Here is a 14236-nt window from a genome sequence, read left to right on the forward strand (position 1 = left end):
TCAATGGATGAGGAAACTGGGGTGCAGAGCAGGGACTGGCCTCCCAGGTCACACAGCGCATCCGCAGCCGGCCTGGGGCCTGAACCTGGCTGCCCGGCTCCCAGCACTGCTCCGGCCGTGCTCACGTGATGCCGCTCAGCGTGACTCCCTGCGGGCCTGAGGTCGCTCTGGGACTGCGTTCCTGCTTGCTCAGCACTCACAGCCTTTTTGGGTGAAAGATGGATGAAATGAGAGAAGATGAAAAAGTGACAAAATGAGAAATCTTCAAATATTCAGCTCTTTAATTTTTCGTGTCTGTTTCATTTTAGCCACTTTGATGGGTGTGTAGTAGTGTTACATCGTGGCCTTTTCCTTTTTTAAAAAAATAGGGGACTTGCCTGGTGTTCCAGTGGTTAAAATTTCACCTTCCAGTGCAAAAGGGGTATGAGTTTGATCCCTGGTCAGGGAGCTAAGATGGCCAAGAACTCCAAGCTTTAAAACAAATGATAAATTGTAACAAATTCAATAAGGAAGTTAAAAATGGCCCACATCAAAAAAATCTTTTAAAAAGTAATTAGATATATAACTTGAAGCAAAGTGCACAGATCTTAAATATACAGCTTGATGAGTTTTGACATATTTTGGGACCCATGTAACCATCACCCAGATCAAGAAAGGATATTTCCAGTCATGAGACGCCAAGAACTTTCCTGTGCCGCCCCCCGCCCGGCCCCAAGCGGGGACAAGGAAGTGTCTAGGCTTCCTCTTGCTATCTTAGACGAGTTTTGCCTGTTTGAGGGCCTCGTATAGATGGACTCACACGTACGTACTGGTAAGTACTCTTCGTGTAGCGTTCGTTACGGCACAAGGATTTCCGAGTGTCTTTTAATGGTCTCCAAAAACAATAGCTTCCCGATGCTCAATAGCTTCCTGAGCATCAAAGCCACCATTGCCTAAACCACTCCTCAGACCATGAAGTCCGTTTGACACCCACCAGACCCTTCTTGGACCCTGGCATGGCGCTGGTGAGAGAGACAAGGCTGCACCTTCACCAGACTCCCGGCTGCCCACGGAGCAGGCAGAGCAGGCAACCGGCAAACAGGTACAGGGCTCACCCGGAGAAGAGGCAACGGGAACAGGGAGGCTGACGGCAGCCTGGCCCCCGGGCGTGTGCCAGCTGCCGGGGGAGGGCAGGAGAGGCAGAAGGTCATCACCGCCCAGACGGCACCCAAATGGCCAGAGAAGCTCCTTGACCAAAGCCTCGGCACTGTGTTCATTGAAACCTGCCCACAGCTAGTAGGTCCCTGATCAAAACCACTCGCCCGTGGAGCTGGGAGTCAGTAGATGGAGACTCTCACATATAAAATGGATAAACAGCAAGGTCCTACTGTACGGCACAGGGAACTATATTCAAAATCCTGGAATAAACCGTAATGGAGAAGAATATGGGGGAAAGAGATTTGTGAATAACTGAGGTCCATCTAGTCAAAGCTGTGGTTTGTCCAGTGGTCATGTATGGATGTGAGAGTTGGACTATAAAGAAAACTGAGCACTGAAGAATTGATACTTTTGAACTGTGGTGTTGGAGAAGAGTCTTAAGAGTCCCTTGGACTGCAAGCAGATCCAACCAGTGCATCCTAAAGGAAATCAGCCCTGAATATTCATTGGAAGGACTGATGTTGAAGCTGAAACTCCAATCCTCTGGCCACCTGATGCGAAGAGCTGACTCATTGGAAAAGACCCTGATGCTGGGAAAGATTGAGGGCAGGAGGAGAAGGGGACGCCAGAGGATGAGATGGCTGGATGGCATCACTGACTCAATGGACATGAGTTTGAGTAAACTCCGGGAGCTGGCGATGGACAGGGAGGCCTGGCGTGCTGCAGTCCACGGGGTTGCAAAGAGTCAGACACGGCTGAGCGCCTGGACTGGGCTGAACTGGGTCACTTTACTGTACAGCAGAAATGGACACAACGTGGTAAATCAGCTGTACTTCAATTTAAAAAAAGCTTCTATTTGAAAACCCAAGTTTAAAAAAACAAAACCACTGGCCAAGGGCACTTGCTCAGGCTTTACGTCTTTCAATCCTAGAGCTGCTTGTGAGTAGCTCCGTCCCCTCGTTTTCCTGGAACAGAAACTCGAGTGGCAGGAACTTGCATAAAGGCGTTCAGCTGGATGGAAGGACCACGGTTCTCTGGGCTCCAGCAGGAGCCTCTGGCCGGGAGGTCTAAACTTGGGGAGCTTTGGAAGAGAGGGGTTTTGCTGGGGGCTGCCGGCATGAAGGTGGTGGGCTGAGGGGTCGGGGTGAGGATGGGGCCGCTGCGGGCTGGGTGGGGCACGGACGGCTCCCAGGCTTGAGCTGAGAACGGCCTCCTTTCGTGTCCTTGCCCGCACTGCCTGCCCCACGCAAGAGGAGCGTGCGTTTCCTGGTTCCTCTGCGGCTCAAATCTCAGGGTGTTCAGTTTCCCCATTCCGTAATGTGGAGGAAGCCACTCCGTCAGGCTGCCGGGGAGGGGAAGGCTCTTGGCACAGCCTGGGCACCGTGCCTAAGAAGGGAGCGCTGTGGGGACGTCCCTGGTGGTCCAGTGGTTGAGAACCCTGCCAGTGCGGGGGTCGTGGGTTCGGTCCCATGCAGGAGGATTCCACATGCTTCCCTTCCAACGAGAAGCGCTCTGCAACTAGAGGAAGCCCGCGTGCAGCAGCAGAGACCCAGCACGGCCGTACAACAGGAAAGCTGCGCTCCTCACCCGCCCTGCGGGCCTGGGCCTGGGCCGGGCCACGGGATGAGGCCTGTGTCTTCAGTCGTGAATGTGTAACATGACCTTGGACACGACCCTCCCACCTCTCCTGGCCTCCGCCGTCCTTCCGGGCAATGGGGGCCATTGAGAGAGAGTGTCCCGAGGAGGGCCCTTCTCGAGGCTTCTGTGCCGTGATGGGCAGGTTTGGAGGGGCCTGAGCACAGAGGAGAAAGCAGCAGGTGGTGGGAGGGCCCTGACCCCCGTGGACGGGGATCTGGGGCCTCTGCTTGGAGGGAAAGGGGAATCCGGGTCTGGCGTGGAGATGTTGGGAGTGGGGTGTTGGTCCTCTCCTGTAGGGCCGTGTGCTGCCTTATCTAATCCTGTCCTCGTGAGACCCTGAAGGTGCAAACACCCGCATCTGACGGGGAGGAGAGTGAGGACCCGGGAGCTCAGCTGCTCCTCACAGCAGCTGTTCTGCGAGGACTGTCAAGCCCTAGAGTGTTCTTTCCACTGGGAAATTGGTGACTCAAGCCATGGACATGGTGGGGGTGGTGGGGGTGGAGAGAGACAGACAGAGAAGCAGGCATTCCTGGTTTTCCCAGGAATTAGGGACACAGAGCACCTTCTTGGCCAATTTGCACTCACAGGAGTGAGGTACGTGACTCCTTTAAGTTTGAAACGGTAAACAAAAAGGCAAGCCTTGCTTTCCAGCCCTGCTAAATAGCTGTTGCTGAGTCAGGGTCCTGCTGAGCCTGCTTTAATGAATAAGCCAAGCAGAGTTTATAATTGATGGCCGGGATACATCTGGGGGTTCCTGCCGTTGGAAGTAGCTTGTTCTCTTGTTAAACATTGCCCTCCTGATTGTGCTCGCACTGTTCATTTGCTGCCTGAGCACAGCGTCTCTCCACTGGGTGGAAGGAAAGAGCAGGAGCTTTGGAGTGAAGCCCAGCTCTGCCAGTGTCTGCCAGAGCTGTGTGGCCTTGGGCGAGTCGCTTGGTGTCTCTGAGCCTTGGTTCCTCCGCTCTCGGGTGTGGGGAGAAGACCCAGAGTCCTCAGGCTGGTTTGGCCTGGCAGAGGCGGGCAGACCTCAGGATGGCTGTCCGGGATAGGGCAACGACTGCTTGCTCTGCTGACTGCAGGCAGCCTTGCCATCATGATGAGAAGTTGAGGTCTGTGTTGGCTGGGGCTGGGGGAGCTGCCCCGCTCCTGCTGAGTAGCTCTGCCTCTCTGTCTCTGCAGAGAAAGAGAAAGATCCCAAGTACTGGCGAGAACAAGCTCAGCAGACCCTGAAAAATGCCCTGAGGCTTCAGACTCTCAACACCAACGTGGCTAAGAATGTCATCATGTTCCTGGGAGATGGTGAGGCCTGGGGTGGGGGCCCAGGGGGCCAGGCAGAGGTAAAGGGGGCTGTGTTATAGAGGCTTGGCCTCTGGGGGCATGTTGCCGAGGATGGGGGTGGGGCCAGGCTGTGGACCCTGAGGGTCTAGGGAGGGAAGGAGGAAGTGCCCCCTGCCCAACCAGGGAAGGTCTTGTGCCCCCTGCTGAACCTGCCTCGGCCCCAGGCTGGGGAGCTGTGGGGGCCTGAGAGGCCTGATTGAAGAGGCTGGGAGCCCAAAAACCTGAGCTCCCCACCGCCCCCCGACCTCCACCACAGGCATGGGTGTCTCCACGGTGACAGCCGCCCGCATCCTCAAGGGTCAGCTCCACCACAACCCCGGAGAGGAGACCAGGCTGGAGATGGACAAGTTTCCCTATGTGGCCCTCTCCAAGGTAAGCTCCCGCCCCGAGCCTCCCCCTCCCAGGAGGAAGTGAAGGGAAGTCGCCCAGTCGTGTCCGACTCTTTGCAACCCCGTGGACTGTAGCCCACTAGGCTCCTCGGTCCATGGGATTCTCCAGGCAAGAGTACTGGAGTGGGTTGCCCTTTCCTTCTCCAGGGGATCTTACCCACCCAGGGATCGAACCCTGATCTCCCACATTGGAGGCAGACGCTTTAACCTCTGAGCCACCAGGGAGGAAAGGGCAGGGTCGTGGCTCCCGCTGGACCCCTCAAGCCCACTGATAAGGCGGTCAGCCCTCCCGGGGACTCCGGGCCCCACCATGAAGAAAGGACAGTGGTAGCTGCTTCCTAAGATTTTGAGGATTTCAGCTCACTGGTTTTAAAATCTACTGATGCACAACAAGCGTAGAGAGAAGGGCACACATGTGCGGGGTGAATTTTTCACCAACTTTCCACGTGTCTGTGTGGCTGGCACTGGGGTTGAGAAACTGAACGTGATGGCAGCCGGGGCTCCCGCCCCGCAGTCCCCTCCAGTTCTTGCTTCCTGACTTTTGATGCCATAAATTAGCTGTTCCTGCTTTTGTACTTGATGAGAATGGAATCAGGCAGTGTGTACTCTTTGCACGGGGCTCTGTGATATTCATTTCTCCCAAGGTGGCTCAGAAGGAAGCTGGTAGCTCTGTCACGGGGGTTGTTGTTGGTAGTGGTGGTGGTCCTCAAGACGCTGTGGGCAGGTAGTTTCAGGGTCCCCACCAGTGGTCTGAATAAAAGGAAAGGAAAGTGAAGTCGCTCAGTCATGTCTGACTCCTTGCGGCCCCGTGGACTGTAGCCTTCCAGGCTCCTCCGTCCATGGGATTCTCCTGGCAAGAACACTGGAGTGGGTTGCCATTTCCTTCTCCAGGAGATCTTCCCGACCCCGGGGTTGAACCCGGGTCTCCTGCATTGCAGGCAGATGCTTTACCGTCTGAGCCACCAGGGAAGTCTGAATAAGGGGGTCCCCATTTCCTCCTCATAGATCCTGCCCTGCTCTCATTTTCCCTCCCCTTCCCCAGCCTCCCTGCCTCCCTCAAGAACCCACTCCCTTCTCCACACTCACCTGCCTCCTCCACCCTTTGCTGGCTCCCGGAACTCCAGACCTAGGGAGAGCTGACCCAGGTCTCACCCCTCTGCCCGACGAGTCTCCAGGTGCTGGAACACTGCGTTCCTGCCCCTTCCTGCTACCCTGGCTGCCAGGGCACGGGGGTGGGCAGGAGGCAGGCAGCTAGGGGATCCGGAGGCTCTAGGGGCGGGGGACCTCGGTGGGCAGCAGGGCTCAGCCAAGACCGCAGGAGGCCTCTGTCTCCCTCATGTCCAGGCCCCGGGCTGTGAGTGGGGGTGGGGGGCAGCAGGGTGGGCCAAGGCCGGGCCGTCTCCTGACCCTCCTTTTCCACCCGCAGACGTACAACACCAACGCCCAGGTTCCCGATAGCGCAGGCACCGCCACCGCCTACTTGTGCGGGGTGAAGGCCAATGAGGGCACCGTGGGGGTGAGCGCAGCGACCCAGCGCTCCCAGTGCAACACCACGCAGGGCAACGAGGTCACCTCCATCCTGCGCTGGGCCAAGGACGCAGGTGAGCGGGGCGAGCCGTGCGGAACGGGGCCCGGCTCTGTGGCCTGTCTGGGCCTCAGTCTTCCCAACTGTACAATGGGGAGAGAGCAGAAAAAGAGGCTTGCCAGGGCCCTTCCAGCTCTGATGTTCCGGGACTCTGTGAACTCTTCCTTTCCTCCTTGGAACTGGGAGGCACCGGGATGTTTCCCCGACATCCCTGGAGTCATGGTGTGAGTCCGGCTGATGTTGGTGACAGAGCCACACTCCATCTGAGAGCCCTTCGGAGGGACCCCTGAGTTCTTGCAGGGCAGCCGTGGACTTCCTCCGGGGTGGGGCGTGGTGGGGTCCTCAGTGGAGAGCAGGGCTCCCGCCTAGGTGCTTATGTTTCCAGGGCCCTCGGGAGTGGGGAGGGTCACAGAGGCAGAGGGTCTGAGCTGTCTGGCTCTTTGGAAGCCACCTACCCTGCCTTTCCAGGTGGCTCAGCGCAGAACATGCAGGAGACTTGGGTTCGATCCTTGGGTCGGGAAGATCGCCTGGAGGAGGGCACGGCAACCTGCTCCAGTATTCTTCCCTGGGAAGTCCCATGGACAGAGGGGCCTGGTGGGCTACAGTCCATGAGGTCAGAAAGAGTCGAGTGACTGAGCACACACATAAGCCTGCCTTTGGTACCGATGGGGAGCCTGGGGCCCAGGCTGGCAGTGGAACTGGCCCGTCTTTAGCTGAGAGAGGGAAAGAGAAGAGAGCTGGCTTGGACAGCCCGAAGTCCAGATGAACCCGACCCCTCCTCCCCCACTCCTCAGGGAAATCCGTGGGCATCGTGACCACCACGAGAGTGAACCACGCCACCCCCAGCGCCTCCTACGCCCACTCCGCTGACCGGGACTGGTACTCGGACAACGAGATGCCCCCAGAGGCCCTGAGCCAGGGCTGCAAGGACATCGCCTACCAGCTCATGCACAACGTCAAGGACATCGAGGCAAGTGCAGGGCAGGGTACGGCCGGGGCCGGGCAGGCGAGGCGGGGCCCCTGGTGGCCTGAGGCCTCAGGCCCGGACTGGCCCGGAAGAAGCGGCCTGAGCGGGCTCTGCACTCACCTGGGAGGGCTCCCGGCCCATTAGGGGATTTGCGGTTGGGGCAGGGAGGCACTGTGGGATTTCACCGCGGTGGGCCTGAGGGATGAACCCTGATGTGGCCGCCACCGCGCCCCGAGAGTCAGGCGCCCAGGGATTATTCTGTCCATTGGGAACTGGCGCTGCCCTGGAGCGTGGGGGTGACCCGGTACCCGCCCCGTACGTTCCCACATGCAAGGACAGCCGTGAGTCCCGTGCACTCAGGCAGCGTGCCCAGAGAAAAGGCGATGTGCAAGCCGTGGTTGGCACAGGCTCTTACTTTAGAACCTGGGGTCACGTTCTTGGCCTGCTGTTTGCTAGCTGTGTGACCTTAGGTCAGTTACTTAACCTCTCTGACCTTCCCTTCTACAGCCCTTTTGTGAAATGTACCTACCTTATAAGCCCATTGCCAGATCTAGATAAAATAATCCCTGTAAGAGTTTAGCACCGGGCCTGATGCCTCGTGAGTGTTCAGAAGGGGGTAGCATTTACGCAGGAGCGGTTAGGTGTCCCTGTCCTGAAACACAAGCTCTGACGTACGGAGCACTTCGCACACACGCGCCCCAGTATCATCCGCCTGACACTGAGATGGGTCCCCACCTTCTGTTTCTTAAATGAGACCCTCTGGCTTGTTCCCTTTTCAAGGTCTTATTACCTCCCGTAGGGGTGCTGGTGAGGAGGCGAGGGGGCCGAGGCCCCTGAGCTTAGAATGGGGATTCAGGGAGGCTCAGAGAGAGCCCCCAGGCCCCTCCCACTCCGTCTGATTCTACCCCCACCAGACTAACTCCCTGGCTCCCAGACCCCCCATGCCATGCCCCCAGTTTCCAAGTTCCACCTGCCCCTCTTCCAACCTCTCGTTTCTCTTTTCCGAGCCGTGGATTAAGCTGCCCTTCTCGGGACGTGTAGTCCTGGTGACCAGCTCCTAGCTGGCTAGTATCTCAGGCAAAGCGCCCTTCCGACTTGGCGGGTACCCGACAGGTTGCTTCCCCCCCGCCCCGAGCCTCAGTGTCCCCACCTGTGCAGCAAGAGCAGAGTGCCCCGTCCCCTCCCCGCCTCCCCGGGGCTGCTGGAGGCCGAGATGAGGTCATGGATGTGAGAACATTTGTTGTACAAGTGCAGGGTGTAATTACGGGACTGCCCTTGAGAGAGATTTGGCGGCAACTGCCTGAGAAGGGGACAGGAGCTTAAAGGAAGGCTTTGCTGGTAGAGGAGGGGGGGATTGCAGGGGCGGGGGGTTGCACCCCAGCCTGAGTGAGGGGGTGTGGCCGCTGGGAGGCCTGCCCTGCCCCCCATCTCCTCCCTCAGCCCCCCTGTCCTTCTCTGCTCCTCAATCGCCACCCCACCGCAGAGCACCCCACCACAAAGCCCCCCAGGCTGCACATGAAACAAAAATGCTGGTGTCCGCCCTGAAAATAAATATCTTTTACTAAAAAAAAAAAAAAAAAAGAAAGAAAAAGAAAAATGAAAGACACAAACCCAAACCCCAAAGCCAAACAGCAAGTCTGTTATTTGGGAGTTTAATGAGTGTGTGAAGTCCCTGTTGGGGCTGGAAATGACGAGGCTCCAGGCAAGAAGATTGGGGGCTTCATTTTCCATTCTGAAAATGCTAAGGGGTCAGGTTCTGTGGGAATGGTTTGGAGGGGGGCAGGGAGCCAGTGACCCGGGGTCCCCTTCTCCTTTCTGTCACAAGCCTGCCCCGCCCCGCAGAGCACCCGGCTGGAGCTGGCTGTGAGGAGCTTGCCTTCACGGAGCCACGCTGAGCTCCACTGCTGATGGCCGTGAGAACGCCTTGCAGGGGAAGCCAGCCCCCGGGGGGCGGCCCGGACTGGACTGCTCCTCACTGCGTTTCCTCCTGGGACAGTCCTGTGCGTGGGCTGTCCATTCCATTTAATAGATGGACACCCGGAGCCACAGAGAGCTTAAGCGCCTGGACCTTGGTCAAGATACAGCAGAGTCAGGATTCCAACCCCAGTCTGACTTCAGAGGCCTTTCTCGTTCCCCGGGGTCCGGGATGGCCCTGTATCCACCACCTGTACCACCAGCCGGGACTCCTAGCTCCCTGTCCACCCGGCAGAACCTGGGTTCTGAGGAGGGCGCCTGTGAAATGCCATCCCCAGGGACGGCGAGTCTAAGGCCGGCTGTCACTGGACTCTGCACTCCCGAGGTGTCAGCCAGGGGCAGTGGCCTGGGCTGACGCCCGCGGTAACAGGAGGACACCAGGGTGGTGGTCACTGCGGGCGGCGGCTGTTATGCCCTTGGCCCCCATTTTAAAAATAGTCAGGACTTCAAACATGGTCTCCCAAGGAAAACAAACAGCCCCGCGTCCGTCTGCCCGCGTGGGTCAGCGCGGTGGGTAAAATTAGCCTGGCGGTGACTACACAGACGTGGGCGCTGGCCCGCTCTTTGCCAGGCTCCCAGCTGGGCTGCCCCAAGACCTCCCTGGCAGAGCCCTCTTGCCTCCGGGGGGAGCGGGTGGGGGGCGAGGAGGCAGCTCTCGGTCGGAGTCCCCATCCTCTGCTCCATGGACACAGCAGGAGCTGGAGGCACCTTGGGTTCACATCCCGGCTCTGTACCCTCGCTGGCTGTGTGGTCTTAGGGGAAAGAAATCATATTTCTGCACCCATTTGTTTGGAAAAGAGGTGACGTGGGTAGCCTTGCAGCCTTGTATGACGATGAACAAGATCAGGTATCTCGAGTCCTTTAGGGCTTCCCAGGTGGCTCAGGGGTAAAGAATCCGCCTGCCAATGCCGCAGACTCAAGTTCGATCCCTGGGTAGGGAAGATCCCCTGGAGAAGGAAATGAGCAACCCACTCCAGTATTCTTACCTGGAGAATCCCATGGACAGAGGAGCCTGGCGGGCTACAGTCCATGGGGTCACACGTGTGGGACACGACTAAGCGACTAAACAACAGCAGTCTCAAGGCCTTAGTCCCCAACACACACGCTGTAAGATGCTGCTGCTCTCACACCAGCGGAAGTTGGTATTGGGCTTCTGGAAAGCCAGGTAAGGGAGGTTAGCGCCAGTATTGCACTCCGAAGCCCAAACCACAATCCCAGTAGACTCGTGATTTCATTCCTGGCCGAGCCGATGGAGCAGAGGCTCAGGGAAGGTGGCGCGCACTGGAGCCAGGACTCACCACGCTGGAGTGGCGTCCACTCCATCTGTCCCCCGCGGAGCCCGGCTCTCCAGCTGGGCCTCTGGGAACCTCCAGACGGCATGGCGCCCCTGGGGTACTGATGGCTGTGTCCCCTTTAGGTGATCATGGGGGGCGGCCGGAAGTACATGTTCCCCAAGAACAGAACCGACGTGGAGTATGAGCTGGACGAGAAGGCCAGAGGCACGAGGCTGGACGGCCTGAACCTCATTGACATCTGGAAGAGCTTCAAACCGAAACACAAGGTAGCCTGTCCAGATGCCTAACGACGGGGCGGGGAGGTGCTGGGGGAACCCTTTTCTGCATCTGTTCATTTCTGTAGAATGGGTTTGTAATTCTTAGCTCAGGCCCAAAGGATCTTACCAAAGGACCTCAGAGTCAAAGGTATCTGAACGTCACATGAAAAAGTGAAAGTGAAGTCGCTCAGTCGTGTCTGACTCTTTGCGACCCCATGGATTGTAGCCTACCAGGTTCCTCCATCCATGGGATTTTCCAGGCAAGATTACTGGAGTGGGTTGCCATTTCCTTCTCCAGGGGATCTTTCTGACCCAGGGATCGAACCTGGGTCTCCAGCACTGCAGGCAGACACTTTACTGTCTGAGCAGGGAACTTCACATAGTAGGTGCCCATTGATTCCTTCCGTCAGGCAGTGAGGAAGAGGGTGGGCCAAGGAGTGACCTGCATGGCCATGCAGCCCACCGTACCCCTACTGCGTGCGGGGCCCCTGGCGAGGCCTGAGGTCCAAAGGATGAATCAGATGGTCAAGGAAACGTGGAACACTGCTTGGATGGCGAGATGCCCAGCACCTACGGGAACCCAGAGGGGCAAGACCACAGGGAGGGGCTGAGAAGCCCCGAAAGGGGGGGAGGAGGAGGAGGCCATGGCTGGGGGAATCTCACAGGCCGCGGTGGCAGGGAGGGGCCGGGGTCAGGGCACGTGCTGGCCGGGGAAGGGAGGCCGAAGCGTGGGAAGACCTGGGCGCTGGCTCCCGGGAGCAGCTCCGGCCCGTGAAATCCGTCTGCCGGCCCCGGGGCCTGGGGCAGCTGGGGTCTGGAAATGACTGTGGTCGGAGCTGAAGACAGTGGGGAGCAGCCTGGCAGCCGCTTTGATGTCACTCTGGGGTTGGGTTTCGGAGGCTTCCAGGCCTGGCCCCTGGGGAGGCCTTGTGGGATGGGGCTAGGCCAAGACTGAGGTGGGGGCAGGGACGGGGAACGGCCCCCCGGGGCGGGTGGGGGCAGGGCCTAGCTGCTTTGAACTCTTCCCGTGCCTTCTGAGTCAGCTCTGGCTAGACCAGAGCCCCTCCCCGGCCCAAGCCGGAGAGGCACCGCCATTCCCAGCCTCGGCTTCTCTACCTGGAACATGGGACCAGAGCTTGGCCCCCCAGGCATGAAGTGAGGGATAGCAGGGGAACCCTACTTTCTTAGCCTTCCCACCTTCCTCCCCAGAGCAGCCCCGGAGGTTTGAGAAACCTCTGATCCCAACGCCATCACCCAGAGAAGGTGAGGAGCTCTCCTAAGAACAAACAGATGGTTCCTGGTAGTTCAGGGCCCCACCCCCCAGTCCAGGCCTGAAAGGCACCCTCTCCAGGCAAGCTGGCCAGTCCCTTCCCGTGGCCTCTGCCCTGGGAAAGCTGTCCTTCCTTCATTTCCCCCCTTAGCTGGGGTCCCCAGGGCAGACTTCCTTCCTTCCTGACTCTGAGAACACACATAGCCCATACCTCTCAGTGAGTGCTCAAGGCCCTTGGTGATCTGTGCCTTCCTCTTCTTTGCCCCACAGCACCTCCCCCTGCTCGGAACGCTGTTCCCTGACTCCAGGTTGTTCAGTTCTTGCTTTGTCTTCCAAGTCCCCATGAGGACCTCACCTCCACCAGGAAGCCCTCCCTGATGTCGTCTCTAGGTTCACAGTGCCCCTGGTCTCAGAATTCTCATCACCTTGCATTAAACTTACCTGTTTACTTACCATTTCTGGAAGGCAGGGATGGTAGGTCCTCAGAGAGGGACTGTTAAGTGACTGAAGGACACACACGTGCCCCAGACGCTGAGGCCAGCTGACTCCCCCGTCCCAGCGTGACTGACCCTGGCCCTTCCTTCTAGCACTCTCACTACGTCTGGAACCGCACTGATCTCCTGGCCCTTGACCCCCACGCCGTGGACTACCTCTTGGGTAAGTGGAGGGGGTGGAGCGCATATCCCGCTGGGCGCCCTGGGGCCAGGGCTGGTGACCCAGTGCTGGGAGACGAGGCCCAGGCCGCCCCCACCCCAACTTAGGGACCTTTGTCCCCAGGCTCCAGGACCTGGGAGGGGAGAGGGAGGGGTTCTGGTTCATAGAACTAGACCTGAAACTTGCTGGCCGTGCGGGGCGAACAGCTCCATTGAGCACAAAGGGAAACAAAGCTCAGAGAAGGGAGACGACCTCTGGCGGGTCACATGGCCCAGGTGAATCTGAACCCTGGCTGGTGCTGGGACTTAAACACATCCATGGCTGTGGAGCCAGGGGACCCAGAGCCAGCCCTGCGGAGCTGCCAGGGCAGAAGCCAGCTAGATTGTCTCCACTGATCTTGACTGGGGGGGGAGGGGTTGCCCCCACCTCCCCAGGGACTGGGTAACAGGTGTGGGACCCAAGGCGGCTCCAGGTGAGGTGGAATGAGACCTTGAGTACCACTGCAGACATCTGAGTCCCCTTTCCCTCCTGGCTGTTGGGCCAAGCAGGTGGTGGCAAAGCCCCCTGCAAGCCTTTCTCAAGGAACACAGCCCCTGGGTCCTGGGCATGGCCTCGGAGATTCTGGGCTTACAGCAGGGCACCTGGAGGATCGCTCAGACGCACACAGCTCTCTGCTTGCCTGGGCCACGCAGCGCACACCCCATGCCCCACACTGCCTGTAGAGAATCATGCCTATACCCATGTAGCATGAACATTCCATTTACGGGTCTAGAGCCAGGTTGCTGGGTTCAAATCCAGCTCCTACCACTCATGAGCTGTGCAATCCTGGGCAAGTGATTTCTCTTTTCTGTGCCTCCATTTTCTATAAAATGAGGATAATGAATCCTCTATACAGTGGGTACAGTGATCGGGCCTGCCTCAGGTGACATGAGGATTAAATGAGCTAATGTATAAGTTATCTCTGTGGCTGCATAACAGATGATCCCAAAACTTTACAGTTTAAAACGAGAGCGAACATTTACTCTTCCACAGTTTTTTTGGGTCAGGAATCCGGGAGTGGTTTAGCTGGGTCTCTCAGGAGGTTGCGGTCCTCTGAAGGCTTGACTGGGGCTGGGACTTCCAGGGAGGCTCATTCACATGGCTAAGGAGTCAGTGCGGGCTGTTGGCCGGAGGCCTCAGTGAGCGTGAATTCCAGGAGGAAGGGCTGCTAGGCGACACCTCAGAGGCTGGGCCCAGCTGCTTCCAAAGCACACAGGACAACATGTGGCCCAGAGTAAGCAGTCTGTTCCTTGGAGCTCCTGTTAGGCTGCGCCCACTCATAGAAGGGCAAGGAGGTGTTCTGGGAGCACATCCAGGACTGGAAAACAGCAATCCAGGACATGTGGAATCTTGTGATATGAGCAAGGAATGGATCTCTCTCCTTGTTTCACGAGGGAAAAAACCACACTCAGGGAACAGCAGAGACAGTGACCCCAAACCGTCTTTTGTTTCACTGTATAAGCACTGAGCCCTTCAAACCTGACATGTAAACACACACCCAGGCTGTCTCGTTGAGGCTGGGACACAGTCCTCTGGCTTGTCCAGGGCCCTCTGGGCTAGGAGTGGGCTGTTGGAGTGGAATCCCAGGTCTCCCATTAGCAGCTGAAAGTAGCGAGTTATAGAACACCTGGCCTCAGTCTCCTGCTCTGTGAAATGGACACAGTGCCCCCCCCCCCCCCCCACCAAGACGAGG

The 14236-nt window shown here is 58.1% G+C and overlaps 1 protein-coding gene across 3 annotated transcripts in view; it reads left to right on the forward strand.

The window, feature by feature from the left end:
* Positions 1–14236, forward strand: part of ALPL (alkaline phosphatase, biomineralization associated) — a 63163-nt gene that overhangs the window by 43744 nt on the left and 5183 nt on the right. For all 3 annotated transcript variants that reach the window (XM_065929994.1, XM_065929993.1, XM_065929995.1), the window contains exons 3-8: positions 3955–4074; positions 4370–4485; positions 5929–6103; positions 6882–7057; positions 10446–10589; positions 12438–12507. In XM_065929994.1, coding sequence (XP_065786066.1) covers positions 3955–4074; positions 4370–4485; positions 5929–6103; positions 6882–7057; positions 10446–10589; positions 12438–12507 — 801 coding nt within the window. The remainder of the gene's footprint in view (positions 1–3954; positions 4075–4369; positions 4486–5928; positions 6104–6881; positions 7058–10445; positions 10590–12437; positions 12508–14236) is intronic.

This window comes from Muntiacus reevesi, chromosome 3, assembly GCF_963930625.1.
Source record: "Muntiacus reevesi chromosome 3, mMunRee1.1, whole genome shotgun sequence".
NCBI classification, from domain to species: Eukaryota; Metazoa; Chordata; class Mammalia; order Artiodactyla; family Cervidae; genus Muntiacus; species Muntiacus reevesi.